The sequence below is a fragment of the Ovis aries genome, chromosome 14 (genome assembly GCF_016772045.2).
Source record: "Ovis aries strain OAR_USU_Benz2616 breed Rambouillet chromosome 14, ARS-UI_Ramb_v3.0, whole genome shotgun sequence".
Taxonomy (NCBI): domain Eukaryota; kingdom Metazoa; phylum Chordata; class Mammalia; order Artiodactyla; family Bovidae; genus Ovis; species Ovis aries.
The window spans coordinates 14591924-14618791 of NC_056067.1; the positions used below are offsets into that span (position 1 = coordinate 14591924).

Consider the following 26868-nt stretch of genomic DNA (forward strand, 5'->3'; position numbering starts at 1 on the left):
CTTTTTGGCTATTTATGCATAATGCTGCTAAGGACATTTGTGTACAAGTTTTTGTGTTGACTTGTGTTTTCAATTCTTGAGACTATACCTAGAAGTGAAATTGCTCGTCATATGATAACTCCATGTTTAACATTATAGAAACTACCAAATTGTTTTCTAAAGTGGATACGTAACTTTACAATCCCACCAGCAATGTCTGAGAGTTCCAGTTTCTCTAAATCCTAGCCAATAGTTGTCTGCCATTTTTATTTTTTAGTATCTCATTGTAGTTTTGATTTACATTTCTCTCTTGACTAATGATGTTAAAAATCTTTTCATATGCTTATTGGCCATTTTAAAATCCTCATTAGACAAATGTCTATTCAAATTTATCTTTCTCATTGAGTTGTAAGTGTTCTTTATACACCCTAGGTACAAGTCCTTTATCAGATAAATTATTTGAAAATATTTTCTCCCATTCTGTGGGCTGTCATTTCATTTTCATGATGGTGTCCTTTGAAGCATAAAGATTTTAAAATTTTGATGAAATCTAAATTTATCAACTTTTCTATCTTGTGCTTTTTGAGTCAGATATAATTTACTCCTACACTATCTTCTAACAATTTTATAGTTTTAGCTCTGACATTTAGGTCTATGACCATTTGAGTTAACTTTTATTTATAGAATGTGGTGGGGCTTCAACCTTTATGTGGATATCAAGCATGGTGTCCCAGCATCATTTGTTGCAAAGACTACTCTTTCCCCACTGAACTGTCATGACACTGTTCTCAAAAATCCATTGACCACAAATAAAAGGGTTTAACTCTAGACTCTCAATTGTATCCCATTGATATATCTGCCCATCCTTACATCATAACAGATTTTTTATTTATGTAGCTTAGTAATAGATTTTGAAGTCGGGAAATGCAAGTCCTCCAACTTTATCTTCTTCTTCTGTTTTTCTTTTTTTGGTTCCTCTTTTTCAATATTGTTTTTGCTCTCCTGGGTCCAAAGAATTTCCATCTGAATTTTAGGATTAGATTATTAATTTCTGCAAAGAAGCTAGCTGTGAGTCTGACAAGACTGCATATAGATCATTTTGGAGAGTACTGTCATCTTAATAACATTAAGTTTTCTGACCTATTAACATGGGATGTCTTTCCATTTACTTATGTCATTGTTAATTTCTTTCAACAATGTTTCATAGTTTTCAGAATATAAAGTTGATATATCTTTGGTTAAATTCATTTCTAAGTACTTTATTCTTTCCGATGTTACTGTAAATGAAATAGTTTTCTTAATTTTATTTATAGAATGTTGATTGCTAATGTATGGAAATACAATTGATTTTTACATCTTAGATCCTGCAACATTGCTGAACTTATTATTAATTCTAATAGTTTTTCTCTACCCTCCTTAGGATTTGCTATATACAAAATCAGGTCATCTGTGAATAGAATTTTACTTTTTCCTCTCCAATCTGGATACCTTTTATTTATTTTCTTGCCTAATTGCCCTGGTTAGAACCACAAGTACAATGTTTAACAGAAATGGCAAGAATATACATCCTTGTCTAGTTCCTGATCTTAAAAAGAAAGCATTCAACCTTTTACCATTGAGTTTATTATTACCTGGGGGTTCTTCATAGGTGGGCTTTATCAAGCTAAGGAAGTTCTATATCTAATTTGCTTAGTGTTTTCCTCATGAAAAGGTGTTCAATTTTGTCAAGTGCTTTTTCTGCAGCTACTAAAATGATCAGGTGATATCATCCTTTATTCTTTTAATATGACATATTACATTGATTGATTTTCTTATGTTAAACCAACTTTGCTTTATTGGAACAAATCCCAGTTTGTGATGTGTATAATCCTTTTTATATGTTGCTATACTCAGTTTAATAATACTTTATTGAGAATACTTACACCTATATTCATAAGGGATAGTGTACTGTAGTTTCATCACAGGAAGTGAAGTCTGCCTGGTTTTGGGATGAGGATAAGTTTGGTCTTCTAAAATGAGTGAGAAAATGTTTCTTTCTCTTCTAATTTTAGAACATTTTGTGAAGGATTGGTGTTAACTCTTTAGACATTTGATAGCCATATGGGCCTAGGATTTTTTATGGGTAGTTTTTATACTAGTTGTGCTTGTTATAAGTAAAACTTATATTGTTTTACTTGTTATAAGTCTATTCAGATTTTCGGTTCCTTTTTTAGCCAGTTTTCCAATGTTTGTGCCTTTTAAGGAATCTCCATTTTATCTAGATTATCTAATCTACTGGCATATAAATTTTCATAATATTCTCTTATAATCTTTTTTAAATTTTGGTGAGGCTGGTAGTGATGTCCCCTCTTTCATTCCGTTCATTTTAGTAACTGAGTCTTCTCTCTTTCTCTCTAGTTCAAGATAGCTAAGGATTTGTCAACTTATTCATCTTTTCAAAGAACCAACTTCTTTTCACTGATTTTCTCTACTGTTTCTCTGTTTTCTGTTTCAATTACTTCTCTAATCTTTCTTATTTCCCTCTTTCTACTTGTTTTGAGTTTAACTTGCTTTTCTAGTTTCTTAAGGTGGAATATTAGATTATTAGATCTTCTTTTTAACATGTAAGAGTTTGCAGCTACAAATTTCATTTCTAGTTTAGATGTGCCCCATAAGTTTTAGCATGTTGTGTTCTCATTTTCATTCATCTCAAAGTATTTTCTAAAACTCAATTTTAATAATAATTTTATTTCGTGAAATATATCAAAATATCATCATTTTAATAGGTTACCAAAATGAAAATATTTATGAGATATTTTCAATTATTTTTATTATATAGACTTTGAAGTCCAGTGTGTATTTTACATTTATAGCGCATCTCCATTCAGACACTAAAGTTTCATCAGAAGTACTTTAGACGTATTTAGCTCTCATGAATTGGCAGATTCTTTACCAGTGAGCCACCTGGGAAACCCTTTATTTGCATTTAGATTGCATGAAATTGATAGTTTTTGAAAAGCAAATTAACATGTTGAAGTTATTCTAAATATACTTTATGGTTTTTAATAATTTAATCATATCAGTTTTTTATTTAATTAAAAACTAATAAAATTTGAACTTCAGTCCCTCAGTCACACTAGTTATGCTTCAAGTGAAATATTAAAATATTTCATATTTTAATTCAAACAACATTCCTAGGACATAGATATTGTTAATCCCCACTTTTCAATTGATGAGCTTATGCAAGACCAATCAACAAGATCAGGGAACTTATGTAAGATCTGCTGGTCAGGAAGAGGCTGAACTAACGCAAGCTCTGCTCCTGGCCAGAAACAGACCTTGGCAATGATTGTCTCCTGCTGCGGTGTCACAGGTATTGTCCCAAAGGCTGTTCGTTGATCCTGAATCACAGAACAGAATCCTAGCTTCTCTTAACTGCTCATGCCACAGAAAGCTGGCCCAGAGCCTCTAGAATTAGCTCCGGTGAGCAGGGAAGTTTGAGGCTGATTCCTCACCATCTCTACCATTTTTCATAGTACCACAATGTTACCGTCTGATGTCAATCAAGAAAGATGGTCAGAAGGAGCAGTGTGCATACATGTAGGTCCAACCAACCCACTTCCCATCTTCTGTAGAGAGCCACTAAGATTCCTGACAGAGATTGTAGAGAAAAATTCTCCTGTTGCCCAGTGGAGTGAAAAACCAGAGAAATGGCCACCATGCAAATCAAAACTACAATGAGATATCACTTTATTCCTGTTAAAATGAATGTCATCCAAAAAACAAGAGATAACAAGTGTCAGTGAGGATGTAGAGAAAAGGCAACCTTTGTGTACTGTTGCTGGGAATGTAAACTGGTGCAGCCACTATGCAAAACAGTGTGGTGTTTCCTCAAAAAATTAAAAATAGGACTACCATGCAATCTAGCAATTCCACTTCTCGGTATATATCCAAAGGAAACTAACACTGTCTTGAAGAGATACTTGCACCCCACATTCATTGCAGCATTATTTACAATAGTTAAGTGGCCATCAACAGATGAATAATTTTTTAATGTGTCAGAATATTATTCAGCCATAAAAAGAAAGAAATTCTGCCATTTGCAACAACATGGAATTTGACAACATTATGCAGAGTGAAATAAATCAGACATAGAAAAACACAGTAAGTACGATTTCAGTTATAAGTAGAATCTATAAAAAAAAAAAAAGCACCCAGAACTCATATGAACAAATGAGTGGTTTGTTTAGGGAACAAATTAGTGGTTGCTAGAGGTGGGGAGGGGGAGGGTTTGGGGAAACTGGTGAAGGTGGTCAAAAGGAACAAACTTCCAGCTATAAAATAAAAGTCCTGAGGATATAATGTACAGCATGCTGACTATAGTTAACAACGCGGTATTATATATATGAAAGTTGGTAAGTGAGGAGATCTTGAAAGTTCTTATCATAAGAAAATAAACTGTAACTATGTGAGTGATATAACTAAACTTACTGTGGAATCATTTTGCAGTGTATACATTTATCAACAATTATGTTTATACTTTAAACAAAAACAATGTTACCTGTCACTTATATCTTGATAAAACTGGAAACAAACTTTACAGACAAGGTGACTCAGATGGTAAAGAATCCGAATGCAGGAGACCCGGGTTTGATCCCTGGGTTGGGGAGATGCCCTGGAGAAGGGAATGACTACCCACTCCAGCATTCTTGCCTGGAGAGAGTATTCTTGTCCATGGACAGAGTAGCCAGGTGGCTTATAGTCCATGGGATCGCAAAGAGTCAGACATGACTGAGCAACTAACACTTTCATTTTTCACTTTTCAGACTCACCAAAAAAGAGAGAGAGAGAGGAATTTATTGCCAACAAACTGGACAACCTAGAAGAAATGAATTAATTCCTAGTATCGTAACAACTACATAAGACCAAATCATGAAGAAATAGGAAATCTGAACAGACTAATTACTAGTAATCAGAAATATCCCAAAAACCAAAAGTCAAGAACCAAATGGCTTCACTGGTGAATTTTACCAATCATTAAAAAATTGGTATCAATCCTTCTCAAACTCTACCAAAAAATAGAAGAGGAGGGAACACTTCCAAACTCATTTTATAAGTCCAGCATTACCCTGATACCAAAACCAGACAAGGATATTACAAAAAAAGAAAATTACAGGCCGATATATCTGGTAAGAATAGATGTATAAATCCTCAACAAAATATTAGCAAATCAAGTTCAGCAATACATAAAAAGATTATACACCACAATCAAATGATATTTATTCTAGGGCTGCAAAGATGGTTTAATGTATGCAAACCAATCAGTGTGATACAACACATTAACAAAATGAAAAATAAAAATCATACTATCATCTCAACAGATACAGTAAAAACACCTAATAAAATTCAATATCCATTTCATGATAAAAACTATCAACAAACTAGGTACAGAGGGAATATACCTTAACGTAATAAAGATCATATATGACAAGTCCATAAATAATATTCTCAATGGTAAAAAGCTGGAAGCTTTTCCTCTAAGATCAGGAACAAGACAAAGATGCTCACTCTCACTACCTTTATTCAACACAATATTGGAAGTCATAGACAGAGTAATTAGGTGATAAAAAGAAATAAAAAGCATCCAACTCAGAAAGAAGTAAAACTGTCACTACTTGCAGATGACACAATATTAAGTCTTCACCAAAATACTGTTAGAACTTAAGAACAAATTCAGTATATTTTCAGAATACAAAAGCAATATACAAAAATTCAGTTGTGTATCTATACAATAAAAAGAAACTATTAGGAAAGAGAAATTAAGAAAACAGTCTTACAGTTGATCAAAAAAATACTTAGGAATAAATTTAACAAGTTAGTGAAAGACCTATAAACTAAAAACTGTAAGACGTTGATGAAAGAAATTAAAGAAGACAAATAAATGGAAAGATATCCTGCACTCTTCGTTGGAAGGATTAATATTAAAATGTCCTTACTATTAAATGTCCTTACTAGCCAAAGCAATCTACAAATTTAAGGCAGTCTCTATCAAAATTCCAGTGACAATTTTCACAGAAATACAGTGAACAATCTAAAATCTGTATGGAACTACAAAAGACTCTAAATAGCCAAAGCAATCTTGGGGAAGAAAAACAAAATTGGAGGCACTACAAATTGCACTCATCTCACATGCTAGTAAACTAATGCTCAAAATTCTCCAAGCCAGGCTTCAGCAATATGTGAACCATGAACTTCCAGATGTTCAAGCTGGTTTTAGAAAAGGTAGAGGAACCAGAGATCAATTTGCCAACATCCGCTGGATCATGGAAAAAGCGAGAGTTCCAGAAAAACATCTATTTCTGCTTTATTGACTATGTCAAAGCCTTTGACTGTGTGGATCACAATCAGTTCAGTTCAGTTCAGTTCAGTCGCTCAGTCGTGTCCGACTCTTTGCGACCCCATGAGTCGCAGCACGCCAGGCCTCCCTGTTCATCACCATCTCCCGGACTTCACCCAGACTCACGTCCATCGAGTCCGTGATGCCATCCAGCCATCTCATCCTCCATCGTCCCCTTCTCCTCCTGCCCCTAGTCCCTCCCAGCATCAGAGTTTTTTCCAATGAGTCAACTCTTCTAATGAGGTGGCCAAAGTACTGGAGTTTCAGCTTTAGCATCATTCCTTCCAAAGAAATCCCAGGGCTGATCTCCTTCAGAATGGACTGGTTGGATCTCCTTGCAGTCCAAGGGACTCTCAAGAGTCTTCTCCAACACCACAGTTCAAAAGCATCAATTCTTCGGCGCTCAGCCTTCTTCACAGTCCAACTCTCACATCCATACATGACCACAGGAAGAACCATAGCCTTGACTAGATAGACCTTAGTCGGCAAAGTAATGTCTCTGCTTTTGAATATGCTATCTAGGTTGGTCATAACTTTTCTTCCAAGGAGTAAATGTCTTAAACTGTGGAAAATTCTGAAACAGATGGGAATATCAGACCACCTGACCTGCCTCTTGAGAAACCTATCTGCAGGTCAGGAAGCAACAGTTAGAACTGGACATGGAACAACAGACTGGTTCCAAATAGGAAAAGGAGTACGTCAAGGCTGTATATTGTCACCCTGCTTATTTAACTTCTATGCAGAGTACATCATGAGAAACGCTGGACTGGAAGAAGCACAAGCTGGAATCAAGATTGCCGGGAGAAATATCACTAACCTCAGATATGCAGATGACACCACCCTTATGGCAGAAAAGGAAGAGGAACTAAAAAGTCTCTTGATGAAAGTGAAAGAGGAGAGTGGAAAAAGCTGGCTTAAAGCTCAACATTCAGAAAACAAAGGTCATGGCATCTGGTCCCATCACTTCATGGGAAAGAGATGGGCAAACAAGAGTGGAAACAGTGTCAGACTTTATTTTTTTGGGCTCCAAAATCACTGCAGATAGTGATTGCAGCCATGAAATTAAAAGACACTTACTCCTTGGAAGAAACGTTATGACCAACATAGATAGCATATTCAAAAGCAGAGACATTACTTTGTCCACAAAGTTTCATCTGGTCAAGGCTACGGTTTTTCCTGTGGTCATGTATGGATGTGAGAGTTGGACTGTGAAGAAGGCTGAGAGCCAAAGAATTGATGCTTTTGAACTGTGGTGTTGGAGAAAAGACTCTTGAGAGTCCCTTGGACTGCAAGGAGATCCAACCAGTCCGTTCTGAAGGAGATCAGCCCTGGGTGTTCTTTGGAAGGAATGATGCTAAAGCTGAAACTCCAATACTTTGGCCACCTCATGTGAAGAGTCGACTCATTAGAAAGGTCTCTGAAGCTGGAAGGGGTTGAGGGCAGGAGGAGAAGGGGACGATGGAGGATGAGATGGCTGGATGGCATCACCGACTCGATGGACGTGAGTCTGAGTGAACTCCGGGAGTGGGTGATGGACAGGGAGTGCTGCGATTCATGGGGTCGCAAAGATTCGGACATGACTGAGCAACTGAACTGAACACTTCCTGATTTCAAACTGCTACAAAGCTATACTAATCAAAATAGTGTGATATCAGCATAAAAACAAACAAACAGATCAATGGAACAGAACAGACAACTGAGAAATAAACTATGTATCAAAAAGAAAGAAAAGAATGGCCACCACATGCTTACTTTTCATCAAGTAGACAAAAGAAGCTGCAATGCATTCATTCAATGGGCTATATGATGGCCCTTAAAAAGAATCAGACAAGATGTCCATGCTATACTTAAAAAGGCAAGTTTAAAAACGGAATATACAGTAAGCTCCCCTTTGTGAGTGTTTTCATGCCAACGTGCTAATACAGAAGACCTCTCAGCACAGAGGCTGGGGGAGGAGAACTTTCACTGTGCATTTTATATATTTCTATATTGTCTATATTTGTTACTACATGCATGTGTTTCTATTTTAATTTTTTAAAAACTAATTTTTGAGTTTTTTAATAGGAAAAAAAAAAGGTGTTTCATTTGATCTTTAAAGAGCACTTAATGAGGTAGCTATTTTCCACATCTCACAGATGGAGAAACTGAGGCTGTGAGACTTGGCCTGCCCTAGACTCTAGAACTAGGCCATGGCAGAGCCAGGAAAGGAAGCCAGGCCTGTGTGACGACAGAGCTCTCAAAGATGAGAGAGCCACAGAGGCTCAGGAACAGGGGCACCCACCCACCACATGCCCAGGGCGGAGCCTGACCTTGAGATCCAAGTGCAGGACGTAATGCTGATGGAGGTAATGGACACCCTCACAGATCTGCTTGGTGAACAAAACCACATCCAGTTCAGTCAGGTGGTACTTCTCTTCTGTGATCCGGTCAAAGAGCTCACCCCCATCCACACTGCCAGGGCAAAAGGAGAGGCAGACACTGACTGAGCAAGGCTCTCAGAGGACTGGTCTACTCATCACCAGGTGAGACGAGGGCACCACTCCCACCTGGGGTTTTATGGGGGGCAGGCGGGCGAACCTCTGCTCTGGTCTATTCCCAGCTCAGAGTGTGGCTGATAAAAACGAAGTTATAGGCCAAATGGGAGACTGGGGCTTGTCTGCAATACTGATCACCCAGGCTCACTCTGGACACTCACTGTCAATACTCCAGACCAAGGTTATAAACTCATTGGCCTACAGGGTCCAATTAGCACCTACATGGCAAGAATCTAAGTGGGCAAATCAGACCAGATGTGAGACAAAAGTTTTCTTGGAATACACAGCCTTTAGTCTAACGTTTGTTTTTCCATTTTTTATAGAGATATGACATGACAAATGTTTCACTCTCCTCAGTTGCACCAGAAGGAAAACAGCAACAGAAGCACACTAATAAATGTCCCCTGAGCCCTTGGCCTCAGCACTGTGGGTAGGTGAAAGTGGTGGGACTGTAGCAAATGGGAAATTGGTTGCCCTGTGTACAAAGGTCAGTTACTACAAGCTCCATCATACCACTTCCACCTGAGAATGCAGAGCCAGCATTATTAGATCTTCTATATTTGCAAGAAAAATCAGGCACCTAGGTTTTAATGTGAAATTTCCCAATTTCCAACTGTAAGCACTAAATCAAAATTACTAAAAATTGTGTAGGTAGGCCAAAATAATATCTGCAGGTCAAACCAGGCTCACTGGTCACTGGTTTCTGACGAATGGCCTTGTCCTCTGTGTTTTATGTTGGGGGTCAGGTAGAGGAAGTGATGACATTCCCTGGGTGTCACAGAGAGTGGAAAGGGAGAGTTTTGCTGCAACTTTGGCTTCTAGCCCAACCCTGAGCCCTGGCCCTGCCTCCCACTCACTACTCCATGACGAGGGTAAAGCTGTTCTTGCTCTCAAAGGCGTCGTAGAGCTGGATCAGGTTCACATGGCTGAGCTGGTTCATGATGTTAATCTCATTCTTGACATCCTCCTTGTGAAGCCAACAGGGAGAGGAGTTTCCAAGAAATGGGTTAGGAAGAGCAGTCAGTTGCATCTCCCAAGTCACACACACACACGCACCCTGCATCCTCATTTCCTGCAGCATCACCAGATTTCCTCAGCTCACCATCCACACCAGCTTCTTACAACAGAAGGTGAAGGTGAAGGTGCTCAGTCGTGTCCGATTTTTTGCGACCCCATGGACTGTAGCCTACCAGGCTTCTCCGTCCATGGGATTCTCCAGGCAAGAATACTGGAGTGGGTTACCATTTCCTTCTCCAGGGGATCTTCCCGACCCAGGGATCAAACTTGGGCCGCCCGCATTGGAGGTAGACGCTTTAACCTCTGAACCACCAGGGAAGCAACAGAAGGGACCCACCCATTTCCCAGATAGGAACCTTGAGACCCCAGAAAGAACCCTGGAGATCTGGGAGGACCCTGTTCCCCAGGGTGCAAGGTGACTGCTGACTAGAGTGTGGGAGCCAAGGAAAAAAGGCAGGAAAGGTGGCCAGGTTTCCTGCTCAGCTTGGAGGGGCCTGAGGCAGTGCAGGACCCAGAGGGGCCTTGAAGGAAGTGAAGGAGTCCTGAGCTTGGCCCGGGGCACCCGTTGGCCTGGGGCAGACACCTCACCCGGTCCTTGGCGCTCTTCACTTTGATGATCTTGGCCGCCAGCGAGAGGCCTGTGGCCTTCTCTGTGCATCTGTGAACCTGGCCAAACCGGCCCCTGCAGAGAGAGACACGATGACACAGCAGGCTCAGAGCCCCAGAGGCATACCCTGCATGTGAGTGGAGGCCAGCCGTATCTGGGACCCTGGACTGTCTGGTCCTACCTCAACTCCACATACGCTACAGCGATTACCCTGCCCACCAGAGGTATCACAGTCACTGCCCCACACTGCTACCTGAACCTGGAGAAGAGCTTCTTCACCCCAGGTATGGGCCATCCCGCACCCAAGGAGAGTGCTCCACAGCCACACCACCCAGGCCGTCCTGCACCCTAGAGGTCATCCCTCTTAACCCACCCCATGTCAGCTCTCATTTCACCTGCAGTACATGGGCCCCAGGCCCGCACTGTGGGCCCACCTGTACCCTCCACTTCGTCTCACTCACACCACATGGGCCCTCCTGCTCTCTGCAGCTGTCTCCTCACCCACTATTTATGAGCTCTCAGCTCACACTCTCGTCTTTCGGGACATCCTGCTCTTGGCTGTGGCTCCCTCAATCAGTTCCTGAGAACCAGCAGCAGTGCCCGGTTGTCCAGTTGCCCTCCCCACCCCCATCAAGGCAGAAGGCCCGCTTACCCTCCCAGGACTTCATGCTGGCACACTGTGTAGCCCGCTGAGGTCGAGGTCTCCCTGACACTCACTACCCGGTGCTCGAAAGGGGCTGGCGGGGCTGGACTGTCATCTGTTCAGGAGACAGCAGCCCGTGAGTCTTCTTCATGCAGCCCCTACCTCTCAGCTTCCCCCTCACCCCCCATCACCACCCCGACCCCCAGACCTGGCCCCTCTTGGTTCAAAAAGGCTTCTGCCGGTTTGCTGGGGGTTTATCCAGGAAGCATTCAGAGTGTTCCCAGGACAGCTCCATGATTTCTGCAACCCTGGACCCAAAGCAGGGGAAAATACTGCTATTTTCTCTTAGTTTGTCTCACAAGCAACTTTCTGCTCCCCAAAGTAGAAGGTTGGATGTGCTTTGAGAGCATTCTTGTGTGTGTCTGCCAAGGTGAGCCTGAGCCCTAGGTTACAAGGGGGTAACTTTTGTAGGGGTTTTTGGTTTTCTGGGCCCCTGGAAATGGTTGTGTGGCAGAGACTCTACTTTTAGAATTCCAGTCTGAAGTCTCCTTCACTGCAAAGTAACTGCCTTCTGTTCTCAAGGTTTACACACAAGGTTCAGAAGCCCAGTGGTCAGATCCTGGCTCTGTTAGCGCAGACCCTGTGGCCTTACAGGTGCTTCTCAGCCTCTCCTGTGTCTGATGTGTCCTCACTCCACAGACCTGTGAGTATAAACACCGCCACAAATACTTGAGGCTCGGCTCACAGACAGTCCTCAGCTAACATTGGCTTCATCACCATCTCAAGTCTCAGAAAAGACTAAAGTCACAGGTTGCTCTCAGCTATGTTTCAGGAATTAAGGGAGGCCGTGTCCACATCTGAACCAAGTCATAGAAGGGGAAAGGAAGCAACCAGAGCCATCAGAGCAACTTCAGAGCTTGGAAGAGCCAAGAGGCACCAGGATGACCTGCACAACACTCAGCCCTTCCTCAGGGCCTCTAGAAATTCTGGGACAGGGAATTGGCAAAGGGTGGCCTTCCTGCAGCCACATGGGATGAGGGCTCCCATGAGGGCGTGGCCCTAAGGGCTGAAAGACTCAAGGCCCTTTGCGTCACAGGAACACAAGGACACCTACCACCGCCACTGGGACAGAAAGCAGCTCAGCAGCCCCTTCCTGATCCTGGAGGAGAGTCAGCACACTGGGTGCAAATGGCTAATAGTAGGTTATATGCATCAGGTAGTGGAGGAAGAAGCCTTCCCTATCTCAATCCAGAATGATGCCAGTTCTATTGGGCAGGCAGGTGGCTTTGAGAAATCCACCCAGGTGAGTCCCCCACGTTCCCTCCTCTCCCGTGGCTACAGCCAACCTGAGCTCACCTGCTGCATCTCTATGCCTTGGTCTCCAGCTCTGGGATGTGCTGGCAGGCTGTTCTGAGTCCTGGTATCCCAGACATTATCCCCACATTATCTCTACCTGGAAGCTTCAGGGAGGCCCTCCCCACCGCCCCCCGAGAGTAGGTCTTTCAAATTCACTCACCTTGGGGCACATAGCAACGGCCTCACTTACCTAGAACCAGGCTGCCCGCCTCAGCTCCTGGGGGTGTCCTGCTTCCTGCTTCGGCTCTGCCTGCACCCCCAGCCGTGCAGTCCTTCCCAGGGTCAGGGTTCCCTGCTTCTGGGTTTGTGTCCTGCTGTGGGCCTGGGGCCCCGGAATCAACTCCCTTGTCCCTCCTGGCCCTGCTTGGCGCCATGGTCAGCTCAGACCCAGGTCCTTGCTTCTCTTTGGCCTTTGCTCCCCCGTCACAGCTCCGCTTTCTCACACTGGCTCCTCTGAGGATAGGTTTTCCTGACTCAGTTCCAGGGGCCTGGGGGCAGCACCTGGGCCCAGGTGGGTCCTGCTCACCTGGAGGCACAGCTGCTGGAGTCTCAGCAGGCGGTGAGGTTCTGAGGCTGCCCCCTCGTGTCACAAGCAGCTCCCCAGGGGTATCTGTCTCCTGCACATGGATGGAGATCCTGGGACAGAGAGAAATGTGGCAAGAACTCAAATCAGAGCATACCTGGGTTCAACTGCCTGCTGCTGCCATTCACTAACTGTGGTCTCTTAGTCTCAGTTTTCTCATCTGTTAAAAGTGTCCTTTGAGTTGTTATAATAGTAAGAGTTAGCTTGTGGTTGAAACTAGCAACCAACCCCTACCCATCTCTGCCCAGACACAACACTGGGGAGAGGCTAGTTTCAGTGACACGCGGTGCCACCAGGATTCCACTGGGTCAGCATCTGCGGGAGACTTGAAGAACCTGTGGTGGATGGCGGGTGAGAGGAGTGGGAGGATGGGCACCAGACATCTCTGTGGCCCCTTGAAAACATGATTCTGCCCCACAAGTGTTGTGGCCTGGAGGCAGGAGACCTGGGATGTTCCCTCCCTTCTCTGGGCCTCAGTTTCCCTTCTCTTAAGTGAAGAGAAGGGTGAACCAAGTCAAACATCACACTAGAAGCCTCAGGTTAGACATATGTTAGTAAAATCAGGGAATTGTTCATAAGACTCTGGACTTTCTGTTTCTCCTGAAGAAACAGTCCTGGCTGTGCTGGGCCTGCATGCTTACACACGTGAGGAAATTTTCTGCCTCCCTACAAGTCCCCAGTGCCACTGGGCCCATCTCATCCATACTCGTTCCCCAGACCAAGCAGTACTGTGGTTTGGGACCCCAGCTGGAGGTCGGGGAAGTCCTCTACGCCCCAAGATTCACAGGAAAGGACCTTGACTCTGGGAGCTTCAGACCCTGCTGCTCTGCCAACAGGTTACTAGGCAGGGCTGGGTCTGGGCAAGTCTAGCCTCAGCAACCACTTCTGTCAAATAAGGATGATAACACCTCATGGATGTACTGAGAGTCAACTAAGAAAAGAAAACACAGAGGTTCTAACAGTGAAGGCTAAAATGGTGCAGCCACTGTGTAAATCAGTATGGCAGTTCCTCAGAAATGTGAAAATATATTACCAGATGATCCAGCAATCCCACTTCTGGAAATAAACTCAAAAAAATTAAAAGCAGAACCTCAAAGGGATATTTGTAGAGCCTTGTTCATGGCAGTCAAATGTGGAAGACACTGAAGTGTCCGTTGACAGATGAAAGAATAAATAAAATGTTGCATATACACGTAATGGAATAGTATTCATCCTTATGCCAAGTGAAATAAGCCAGTGACAGAAAGGCGGATTCTATATATTTGAATGAATGAGTTATAAGAAGGACCCGTGCTGCTGCGCTCAGTCACTTAATCGTATCTGACTCTTTGCAGTCCCATGGACTGTAGCCTGCCAGGCTTCTCTGTCCATGGGATTTTCCAGGCAAGAATACTGGATTGGGTTGCCATTCCATTCTTCAGGGGATCTTCCCAACCCAGAGATCGAACCCACATCTCCTACATTGGTAGGCAGATTCTATACCACTGAGCTACCTAGGAAGCCCATAGGAAGGACTCAGAGTAGTCAAATTCATAGAGACAGAAAGCAGAATGGTAGTTATGGTAACAGTTTCAGATTTACAGAATGAAAAAGCTCTGGAGATCTGTGTCATAACAACATGAATATACTTAACACCACTGAACTATACATTAAAAAATGGTTACAACAATGAACATTATGCTACATGTTTTTTAACCAAAAAAAAATTTTTTTTAAATAGGGCTTCCCCTAGCAGCTGGAGGCCTGGGTCCTTCCTTTGCCTGCGCCTGAATGCACCTGGTTCTGCATACTGTTCACAGCTAAAGCTTGGATAGGATGTAGCAAAATTCCCCTGACATCCCTCAGGAGCAATTACAGGTTGGTGATGACAGGAAAGGATGGGAAAGGTGGCATCCAAGCCCAGCTTAGGCATTGCCTTGATCAAGGAACATGGGAAACTGCAGGAAGCCAGTGTCTGGAAGAATATACAGGTAGTCAGGTGGCCGCTGCCAATTAGAGCCAACATTTTCCTCAAGATATACTCATGTGGTAGATGAGGGAGGGTAGGTAGTGATCTCCCCAGTTCCTAAGCCCAATTTGGTGTGTCTGAAATTCACCTCAAGGTTGAAACTTACATAGAAACCTTTCTCTGTCACCCAGAATCTTTTTAGGGCCCCTACCAAGTTCATGGAAAGTTCATCCCCACTCTAGATTCTACATTTAGAGCCCTGGCAAGGATCCAGGGATGCCTGCCAGGAAGCCCTCCCTCCAGATGGTTAGGTCTCCTGGGGACTCACATTTCCTTGCAAAACAAAGGCAGACAAAGTATCTGGGCTTCCCTGCCAGTCACCACAGCATACACAGACACCAGCTCCCCTCCCTACAGCAGGCCTTGAGGGGCTTGGTTACAGGTCAGAACAACGGAGGGCAGGTGTAGAAGGGTACCAGGTTGTTTAGAGAGAAGCCCAGGAAGCAGAGTGCCCCTTAGTGCACTGCCCTTGGAGAACACTGCTGGATAACACAGAGACCTGACAATCATCAGGTTCTAACTCATTATTCTCCTGTACCATGTTGGCTGATGGCAGGTCCTGAGGCTGAGTCCTGAGGGTTAGGATACAACCTCATCTCCAGGACTCCAAGCATAATCCTTCTGAAACTCCCTTGGCTTGATTCAGCCTATATTAACCTCCCACCTCTGAAGACCCATTATTCTTTCCCTACCATAGTGTTTAGGACTTAACAAATGCTGACAAGAAACAGGATGGTGCAGTGATTAGGGGCACAGATATTGGAGTCCAGAAACCTATGTCCATCCTCTTAAATTTTTTGAGACTTGCGTTATGGTCTAGCATGTGATCTAGCCTGAAGAACATTCCATATGCACTTGAAAAGAATGTGTATTCTTATGTTAAGTATCTTTTCCAGCCACAGTGATATGAAATTAGAAACCAATTGCAGAAAGAAAAATGAGAATAGAACAAACAAGTGGAGACTAAACAGCATGCTACTAGAAGACCAATGGGTCAATGATGAAATCAAAGAAGAAATCAGAAAATACCTTGAGACAATGTAAATGGAAACACAATGCTTCAAAACCTATGCATACATGCGTGCTAAGTTGCTACAGTCATGTCTGACTCTGTGTGACCCTATGGACTGTAGCCTGCCAGACTCCTCTGTCCATGGGATTCTCCAGGCAAGAATACTGGAGTGGGTTGCCATGCCCTCCTCCAAGGGATCTTCCTGAGCCAGGGATTGAACTGTGTCTCTTACATCTTCTGCCTTGGCAAGCAAGTTCTTTACCACTAGCACCACCTGGGAAGCCCCCAAAACCTATGGAGTTCAGTCAAAGCAGTTCTAAGAAGGAACATGATAGTGATACAGACCTTCCTCAATAAACAAGAAAAATCTCAAGCAACCGAATCTACCACCTAAAGGAATTAGAAAAGAAGAATAAGTAAAGCCCAAAGTCAGCAGTAGGAAAGACAAAATAAAAATTAGAGAGGAAATAAGTAAAATAGAGATCAAAACACAATAGAAAAGATCAATGAAAAAAAGGCCTGGCTTTTTGAAAAGACAAACAAAATTGATAAACCTTTAACCACTCTCATCAAGAAGAAAGGAGAGAGGTTCAAATAAACAAAATAAGAAATACAAGAGGACAAGTTTCTACTGTATTGCACAGAGAACTTTATTCGCTACCCTATGATAAACTACAATGGAAAAGAACATTTTTTAAAAATACATATATACATATATATACTTGACTTATTTTGCTGTAGAGCAGAAAATAACACATTGTAAATCAACTATAATTAAAAACAAACAAAAGAAATGAAAGAGGAGAAATAACAAATAGCATAGAACTACAAAAAATCAGAAGAGAATATATGAACAAATCTGATAACTCAGAACAAATCAACAAATTTCTAGAAACATACAGCCTGCCAAGACTGAATCAAGGGCAAACAGCCAATCTGAACAAACTGATCCCTAGCAGTGAAATTAAATTTGTAATTTAAAAAAACCCCAGCAAACAAAATCCAGGGTTGGACAGCTTCACAGGGTAATTCTCTTTTGTATTCTATAAAGAAGAGCTAGGACTTATCCTTCTCAAATTAGTCCAATAACCTGAAGAGGATAGAACACTCCCAAATGTATTCTATGAGGCCACCATTACAATGACATCAAAACCAGAAAAAGATACTCCATAAAAGCAAGTTATAGGGTAGTATCTTTGATGAATATAGATGTAAACATCCTCAACAAAATACTAGCAAGCTAAATTCAACAATATGTAAAAAGGATCATACACCATGATCAAGTGGAATTTATTCAAAGGACCCAAGGATGGTTCAATATTTGCAAATCAATCAATGTGATACATCATTATGACAAAGTAAGTAGTAAAGTAAAGTAAAGTTGCTCAGTCGTGTCCGACTCTTTGCGACCCCATGGACACCAGGCTCCTCCGTCCATGGGATTTTTTGGCAAGAGTACTGGAGTGGGTTGCCTTTTCAAGGGAAGGATAAAAATCACATGATCATTTCAATAGATGCCTAAAATGTAATTGACAAAATTCAACATCCATTCATATATTCATGATAAAAATTATCATCAGAGTGGGTATAGCGAGAACACATCTCAACATAATAAAGGCCACTATGACAGTCTCATAGCTAATATCACACTCAATGGTGAAAAGCTAAAAGCCTTTCCTCTAAATTCAGGAACAACACAAGGATCTCACTCTTTCCACTTGTATTTAACATAGTATTGGAACTCCTAAACACAGCTATCTGACAAGAAAAGGAAATAGAAGGCATCCAAAATGAAAGAAAAGAATATCACTATTCAACAAGAAAACTGTCACTTTTTGCAAATGACATGATACTTTAAATGCAAAACTCTAAAGTTTCCACCCAAAATCCATAAAAACCGATAAATGAATTCAATACAGTTGCAAGATACAAGATTAGTATACAGAAATCTGATTTTCTATATGCTAATGGTGAACTATCAGAAAGAGAAAGTAAAAAATCAATCTCTTTTAAAATCACATTTTAAAAATACCTAGGAAGAAACTTACCAAGGAGATAAAACACATTTATTCTGAAAACTATAAAACACTGATGAAGGAAATTGAAGATGATATAAAGGAATGGAAGGATATCCCATTTTGGGATTGGAAGAATTAATATTGTTAAAATAGGCATACCACCCAAAGCAATCTACAGAATTAATGGTCTCTATCAAAATACCCATGACATTTTTTGCAGAATGAGAATAAATAATCCTAAAATTCATATGGAGCCACAGAAGACCTTAAGTTACCAAAACAATCTTGCTTAAAAAGAACAGAGCTGGAAGAATAACCCTCCCAGTCTTCAGGCTCTATTACAAAGCTACAATAATCAAAACAGCATAGTACTGGCACAAAAACAGAATCATAGATCAATGGCACGGAATAGAGTCCAGAAATAAACCCATACACCCATGGTCAGTTAATCTATGACGAAGGAGGGAAGAATATACAGTGGGGAAAAGACAGCCTCTTGAATAAACACTGTTGGGAAAACTGGACTGCTACATGCAAAAGAATCAAACTGCACTACTTTTTCACATTGTATACAAGAATGAATTCAGAGTGTATTAAAGATCTAAATATAAGACTCCACACATGAAACTCTGGAAAAGAATGGTTAGTCAGAATAGTCTGATGTAAATTATAGTAACTTTAAAAAAATCTGTATCTTAAGTCAAAAGAAATAAAAGCAAAGAAAACAAACAAACAAATGGGGCCTAATTAAAAGCTTTTGTACAGCAAAGGAAACCACTGAAAAAATGAAGACAACTTACCAAATGGGAGAAAATATTTGCAGATGATATGACCAACAAGGGGTTAATATCCAAAATATACAAATGGCCTATTTGTTTATATAGACTCCATATAAAAAAACAAACAACCCAATGAAAAAAATGGGCAGAGGGCCTCAATAGACAATTCTCCAAACGAGACATACAGATTACCAAAAAGAACATGAAAAGATGCTCAACAATGCTAATTATTAGAGAAATACAAATCAAAACAACAAGCTATCACATCACACAGTCAGATCACCTATCACCAAAAAAACTACAAATAACAGATGTTGACAAGGATATGGAGGAAAAAGGAACACTTATACATTGTTGGTGAGATGTAAATGGGGGTGGTGATTATGAAAAACAGTATTGAGGTTCTTCAAAAAACTAAAAATAGAACTAACACATAACACAGCAGTTCCAATCTTGGATATACATCCAGAAAAAAACAAAACCATCCATTTGAAAAGATACATATGCCCCCAATGTTCATAGCAGCACTGTTTACAATAACCAAGATATGGAAGCACCCAAGTGTCCACCAACAGATGAATGGATAAAGACGATGTGGTAGATATGTACAATGGAATACTACTCTGCCATAAGAAAGAACGAAATTCTGCCTTTTGTAGCAATGTATATCAACTGGAGAATATTATGCTTAGTAAAGTAAATCAAACAGAGAAAGAATTATTGTATGATATAACATATATGGAATCTAGAAAAAAATAATGCAAATTAAGATATATAGCAAAAAATTAAAAAAAAGATATATAGCAAAACAGAAACAGACTCAGAGAACAAGCTACTGGTCGGTTACCAGTGAGGAGGGAGAAGGGGATTAAGAGGTACAAACTACTGTGTATGAACTAGAAAAACAACAAGGATATATGGTATAACAGAGGGAATTATAGCCATTAGCTTATAGTAACTTTTAATGGGGTGTAAACTCTCAGAAATCTGATCACTATGCTGTACGCATGAGTGTATGCTCAGATGCTCGGTCGTGTCTGACTCTTTGCAACCCTGTGGACTATAGCCCGCTAGGCTCCTCTGTCCATGGGATTCTCCAGGTAAGATTAATGGAGTAAGTTGCCATGCCCTCTTCCAGGGAATCTTCCTGACACAGGGATCGAACGCACATCTCCTGCGGCTCCTGCATTGCAGGAGGGTTCTTTACCACTGAGCCACTGGGGAAGTCCCATATTCTGTATACCTGAAACTAATATAGTATAGTAAATCAACTATACTTCAATAATAAACAAACACCTGGATTCAGATTCCAACTCTGAACCCCTAGCTGTGTGACCCTGGGCAACCTGACCCTGATTCCTCATCAATAAATTGAGGATACCTCCTGGGGATGTTTTGAGAATAAAATGAGATGATATCTGTGAAATGCTCAGCCAATGACTGTCACTTGGGATGTGTTCTGTGAACCCCATCTTTTAGGTGTCATTATCGCTATTACTGTGGCTGTCAGAACTGGTGATTCTCAGTCTTGTTCCACATGGGACTCACCTGGGAAGCTTTAAAAACAAACAGACAATGTTTGAACCTTGTTCCAGACTGAATAAATCTGAATCTTTGTTCATTGGTATCTTAAAAATTCCTTCCGGTAACTCTTATGGGTACCAGGTAAGAACCAGTGCTCTAAGCTCCTGAAAGCAGGGCCTTGGCCTTCTCTTATCTTCCCCTTATGAGGCTGGCCAGCACTGCGCACAGTGGACACTCTACAGGAGCAGCTGTCCCCTTGGCCACGCTCTAGCCTAGGGGCTGCAGTTAATTCCCCCTTCCTTTCCCAGCTTGGAGGCACATGCCTTACCTTGGAGGTGTTTCTCCACCACAGTGAGCTGCCTTGGCCTGAGCTGGTGGTGCTGGAGTCAGCCTCATGCCCTCCACCGAGGGCCGAGGGTCAGGCCTGCTGGGTGATGTTCCTCGTCCTGCACTCGATGCAGCCTCCTGCCCAGTGGGAGCCTCACTGACCCTTTCAGACACCACAGACAGCTCCAGGCCAATCCCGGGGTTCTCGCTGGATGCTCTAGGAGCTTGGACTTCCACCTCTGGGCCAGAAATTCCGTCTCTCTGCTCTGGTGGGGCCTCTGCCTGGGTAGGAAGGTCAGATTCTGTCCCTTCTGGCAGGTCCGCCTTCTGGCTCTCTATAGGAAAATAAGCAGGATAACTCTCTCATTTGGAGGAAACTTTCCAAAGAATATGTAGCAGGCCATTCAGTGCACCATGTTTATAACGCTAGGCTGACTGGAAATAACCCGAGTGACCATCAAGATGGAGCTGTTTGACTAAACCAGGGCCACTCAGGCATAAAAAAGGAGAAACGACTATCTCCATATGCGGCTATGGAGCGATCTCAGGTTATACAGATGGAGAAAACAAAGTGGAGAAGTGTGTGATGTGTTTCTGTTTGTCTAAAGGGAGGCTGTGTGTGAGTGTGAGCACACACATACATGTGTATAACCACTTACAATGTGGTCTAAAGAGATTTGACCTTAAAGGAAAGATAAGACAGTTTTTTTTTTTTTAATGGTTACAAATGTGGGGGAGAAAATGAGATGCAGGGAACATGCATAGAAGCTAGACTTAGTATAGCTTGTTTTATCAATTCAGCTTTGGAAGCATGTAAATATTATGCAAAAAGTATAAAAGAAAATTAAACCTTAAAAAATGCATAAAAATTTAAATCCAAGTGAAATAAGCATAGCAATACAGAGTGGGATAAACATAAAAAAAAAAAAAAAAACTTCAGGAAAAGAGAAAGAAGGCATTTCAGCAGTTTTTCAGTAATCACATTTGTTATGGTGGTGGTATCTTTAACCCTGAAACTGTTGGGTGTGCATGTGGGATAAAGCAGATGGGGCCCTACTCACCTTCCCAAGGGCCCCTGAGCTCAGCTTGTACACCTCTGGTGCTCAGCGTGTGCTTTGGTTTTGCTTCTTTCTCTTCCACTCGCTCTTTGTTCTAAAAGAATGACCATAAAACCTATCACTGTCATCACTGAGGCCACAAACATTTTGTTGAGTACCTACCTTGGGCTTGAAATAGAAACACTTAGGTTATTTCATGTAGTCTCGCAGTAATACTAGAGGGTACGAATTACTATTGTTACTTTAGAGATAAGGACACTGAGGTTTTCCCAAGGTCACCAATTCCTTTCAAATGGGTTACTGTATTGCAGGTAAGGGGCAGACCTAGTCCCCGATCTAAATAGACCAGACCTCAAAATACTAGATCAGGCTTGGAAAATAAATTTGAGTCAATTTAGATTAGTCAGTTATGACGATTCCAGTGTTGGCTTGGGTTGGATACTGAATCCATGTTAGTAATGGGAGTGTCACTGTTAATGAATACCTGCCTGGGAGCCAGGTAGGTGGATTCTATGGTTCTGTCTATATAGAACAGGACCCTTGAGCTAAACTTGATGGATTTAAACCCGGTTTGACCATTTGATAAGATCCTTAACTTCTCTGCCTCTCACTTTTCTAGTCTGTGAAATGGGGAGAATAATATCTAATCACAGAGCAGTGGGAAGATTGAGGGAGTTTATTTGTAGAATTTCTTGAGGAGTTCTCCCAACACAAGGTGATTAGCTCTGGTGATTTTATCCTGTCTGAACAGATGAGTGGATTGTGTACGATGCTCAGAGCCTACCCACAGAGGCTCTCAGCAATTCTTCCTTAACTGAACGGTCCACACCAGACCAGTGCATGCGCTGTGCTCCTGAAATCATCCAGAGCACTCAGTATTTCTGAGTGCAAATATTTCTAGGTGCCCTGACCCTTGTTGGGTCCCCCTGGTACTTCTGAGTCTTTGACTTCATAGAACAGGACGCTTGAGCCAGACTGGTTGGGTTTAAACCCCATCTAGAGTATGGCCCGTAAGATTCCTCCTGGCACTTGTCACAGACCCAAGTCTGGTCTAAGCCTAGAGACTGAAGGCCCTTTCTCCTATCTTGGCCAGAGAGGCCTCAACTGGGAGCCCAGAGTCCAAAAAGAACTAGAGTTTTATTTGGCTTGCACAGCATTTTACATCAAAATTCTAAGCTGCCTTTTGGGCTTAGAGAATTGTTCTACATTTTGATTGTGGTGGTGCTTATTAGTGTACATACATTTGTTAAACTGTGTACTTAAGATGTACATATTCAGTTGTATATATACAGTTTATTGTATGGAAATTATATCTTAATAAAAATGATCAGAAAAAATTCTAGGTTCCCAGCTTCTCTTGAAAAAAAAAAAAAAAAAAAATCTGATGACCTGTCAACTCTAAGCCCAAATGGCAAAAATCACCTGGAGCAATTCCCTCAAACTGAGTCACCACAGTCCTCACCTCTCTTGCATGTCTCCCTGACACTAAGGGTGAAGGTTAGGTTTGTTACTGACTCAGGTTCAGCTGCCTGTTGTTCAAAAATCAATACTTGAGAGAGGCAAGTGTTGGTAGAAAGTTGCTTTCAATCAGAATGCCAGCAATCTGGGGAGATGGTAGACTCTGTTCCCCCAAAAACCACCTTCAAAGAATCTGCTCAGCCATGAAAGCTTTTAAAAGGGAAGAAAAAAGTAACCTCAGTTAATCACTGAGATAAGGAGTCAGAATCATCCTCATCCCCCGCTGTATGCAGGCTTGTGGAGGCTATCTTGTTCATGGTTTGTTCACAGTTAGTTACATTGTGAGATTACTAAAGAAGAAACTAAGGAAGAGATCTGGTCATCTGTTAATTACTTACTCTTCATTTCTAGTTCTTTGATCTACAGAAAGAACCAACATGTTAGGCAAGGGATTGTGTGATTAAAAGATCTGAACGGTGTGTTTGGGCCAGAGATGAGTAGAGCATGGAGGTGCCTGGTTTAAGTTTGGTGACAAGATAAAAGGGTGCTCCTACAGAGAGCTCTTTCTTGCCAAATGTTGCTTACAAATCCCCACTTGTCAAAACATCATTCCATTTCTATGGAATTACGGGGAAAAACCCATCTCCTGTAACTCTTTCATGCTGACACAGGGTGCCATATTCCATTTCTATGGGATTAGGGGTCTGTCTGACTTCTGTAAATTCTTCATGCTGACATAGGACACTATATTTTCAGAGTGAAGATGTTGACATGAATCTGTACCATCTCTGCTGACAATTTTAATTGCCTGCTTACATATATGGTCAGAGCAAGCTACAATTATTCAAATACTCACAAAGTTATAGATTATTATGAGCAACAGTGATAATCCCATTCTCTTGAGGCCAGTTCTTGAAATTGCCCTAGCCATAAATTCAGTACTGCTCAGGATGGAGCAGTTTGCGGCATGGCTGCAGTCTGGTCAATATGCAGCTGGCCTTTTCCCTCTGGTGGCAGTTTAGTATCTGTGAAACAACTTAGGAATGTGCATCAGACCTGGGTCTGTGACTCTAGTGTTCTAATCATTAGCTGCTTGAGCCTGCTCTTTTGTGACTCAGCGAGGCCTGGAAGACTTCAGCTTTTTTACAAACAAAAGGTAGGGGGTGTGGAGGGGCCTTTGTACTTGGGGCTGCTTCCAGGTTGGTTCCACTGATTTTCCTACCCTGTGACCACTTCTCTCGGCCTTGTTTATGTCTTTGTGATTCCAGGACAGCAAGTTTTGCCCTCTTTATGGTAACAACATAATACATGGGAACACTTAATAAAGTTGGCTGTTGTCATCATGATTATCACCAGCATCATCGTGACCTGGATCCCCTGCTCTATGGAGATCTCTCCCTGGGTCTCTTCCTACAGACTCTGTCCTGCCACCCCAGTAGTTGGGGAACTGGAAGCATTATCATGGCTGCCTCCTGCTTCACCTACCAGTGGAGAAAGATTCAAACAGACTGATTCAAACAGATTGTCCTTTGGCAGACCTTGTGGGGTTCAGACTATCTTCTCCCTCCCCCTGTGTTTGGTAGAGGGAGGTGCATGCACACACACACACACACACACACACGCAGGCAGGGCAGGATTTTGACTTCAAGGCTCAATCTTTTGGTCCCAGCCTTGTTTTGATGTATTCAGAAGGAGGATAAACCCCAAACACCTGGGCACCTTGAGGGCTGATGCATTCTGAGCAGTTTGACTGCGCTTCTGTGCACCCTGACTGAGCCTGACTCCCTCCATGAGAGAGTATACAGCTTCCAGTAATAATCTGATCCATTGCTACAACCAAATGAAGTGTCACTGGGCAATCCAGACCTGAGGAGAAGCTTCATGAAGTCCTGGCAGCCAGAACTACCACTGAATTCAATTCCACAAATTGCAATGCCCATACTCTCCTAGGAAATAGAAAAGGATCTCCAGAAAGTCTCCACAATGCACTGTTTTACACAGTGCGTGTAAAAGCTGGGGCTCAGTCTCAGCTATTTAATGGCCCCTTTTCTGACACCCTCTGTGAGAAAGCCCTGCCAGCACACAGAAGGAAGCAGAGGCCTCTCACGGGGGTAAGGTAAGGAGCTGACAGCCTAACAGGGAGACTAGATCAGCCCTGTAGATAGCTACTGACATGTATATTAAATACAAAGACCAGAAGAGAGATCAATCGTGTTCCAGATCAATCGCAGGCAAGAACAGTGGCAAGAAAATAGAAAGTTCCGTGACTTTGCCTTATCCAGAAATGCCTAAATATCTGCAACATGTGTGACAGCTAACTTCACTTATATATGAAGAATTCTTAAAAATCAAGAAAAAGGCAAAAAAAGAAATGGAAAAGAGGGAAAATGTATGAATTTTTTAAAAAAAGAGTTTACTTTAAAAAGATATAACCAACTGCCTTATTTGGATTTTAACTCAAATAAACAAATTTTAAAAGTAAACAAATAAAACATTAGCTGATCAGGGACATTTGAACACTGGTTGGTAACATCAAATTACTGTTTACCTTTAGATGTGAAGGGTATCATGATAATGTTTTTTAAAAGACCCCTTAGGTTTTAGATATATTAGCTGAGTTGCTTATGGAAGAAATGATCCAATGTCTCAGATATTCCTTAAAATAATCTGGAAAGAGGGAAGTGGGTGGGAAAGAGCCTCTATTTGTGGGCTGACAAGGTTCATTATACTAATCTATTTTTATTCATTTGACATTTTTTATATTAAAAAAATGTCTTTTAAAGAAACATGCATAATAAGATGTTTTCATTTGCCAGACAATGAATGAAAAACTGGATAAAATGCTTTGTTAGCAAAAATAGGAATGCAACAATCATTCCCATATGTTACTTAATTAGAATAACTTCTTTGAAGGTTGGTTTGGCATTATTTATTGTATAAATTTACCCATTGGCTTAGCATTGTCACTTCTAGGAGTGTGTCATATAGATAAACTCACAATTCCATGGATAGTCACTGCATCATTATTTATAAAAGCTAAAAATGAGAAATAATGTACATAATGATATGGGACTGATTAATAAATTAAGACACATTCTCAAAAATAGAACTCTCTGTAACTTAAAAAACAAAAACAAGAACACTTTCTAGTTATAAATATGAAACAATGCCCAAACTAATGCCCAAAAAACTTTAAAAATAATCAAGCCCAGTACAATGTGAATAATATTTTAGTTAAAACAAAGAGGGTGGTGTGTATACCAGTGGGCTTATAGATTAACAGTCTCTGTCAGGAAGGTTTCACAGGAAATAGGCTCCTATGATTGTTGGGAGAGGAGGGTTGTCCTGGGGACTGGGGGATAAGTAGGAGGGAGAATGATTTTTGCCATGTGCATAAATTATATTTCTTTTTTTTTTAAAGCTGAGGTTGGTTATCAGAGTCAAGAGCAGAAGGTCCTATTTTCCCTACAGGCTCGACTCTCAGGGGAGGTGCAGAAAGCAGAGAGCTGCGTGGGAGGGGCCCACTGTGGAGAAGCTGCAGGGCAAGAGGGAAAGGGGTCTGCAAAGCACTTCTGGCCTGACTGGGGGC

General features: G+C 41.7%; 1 protein-coding gene across 9 annotated transcripts in view; it reads right to left on the reverse strand.

Annotated features, from left to right (window-relative positions):
- The window catches only part of MYLK3 (myosin light chain kinase 3), a 58116-nt gene that overhangs the window by 18526 nt on the left and 12722 nt on the right, over nt 1–26868 (reverse strand). For all 9 annotated transcript variants that reach the window (XR_001044986.4, XM_012189711.4, XM_060398300.1 and 6 more), the window contains 7 exons: nt 21825–21915; nt 20765–21098; nt 12703–13148; nt 11166–11271; nt 10495–10588; nt 9747–9856; nt 8665–8806 (listed from right to left, as the gene is read on the reverse strand). Coding sequence is in view for 8 of the 9 variants with exons in the window: in XM_012189711.4 (XP_012045101.1) it covers nt 8665–8806; nt 9747–9856; nt 10495–10588; nt 11166–11271; nt 12703–13148; nt 20765–21098; nt 21825–21915 (1323 nt within the window). In the remaining variant the exon portion in view is untranslated. The remainder of the gene's footprint in view (nt 1–8664; nt 8807–9746; nt 9857–10494; nt 10589–11165; nt 11272–12702; nt 13149–20764; nt 21099–21824; nt 21916–26868) is intronic.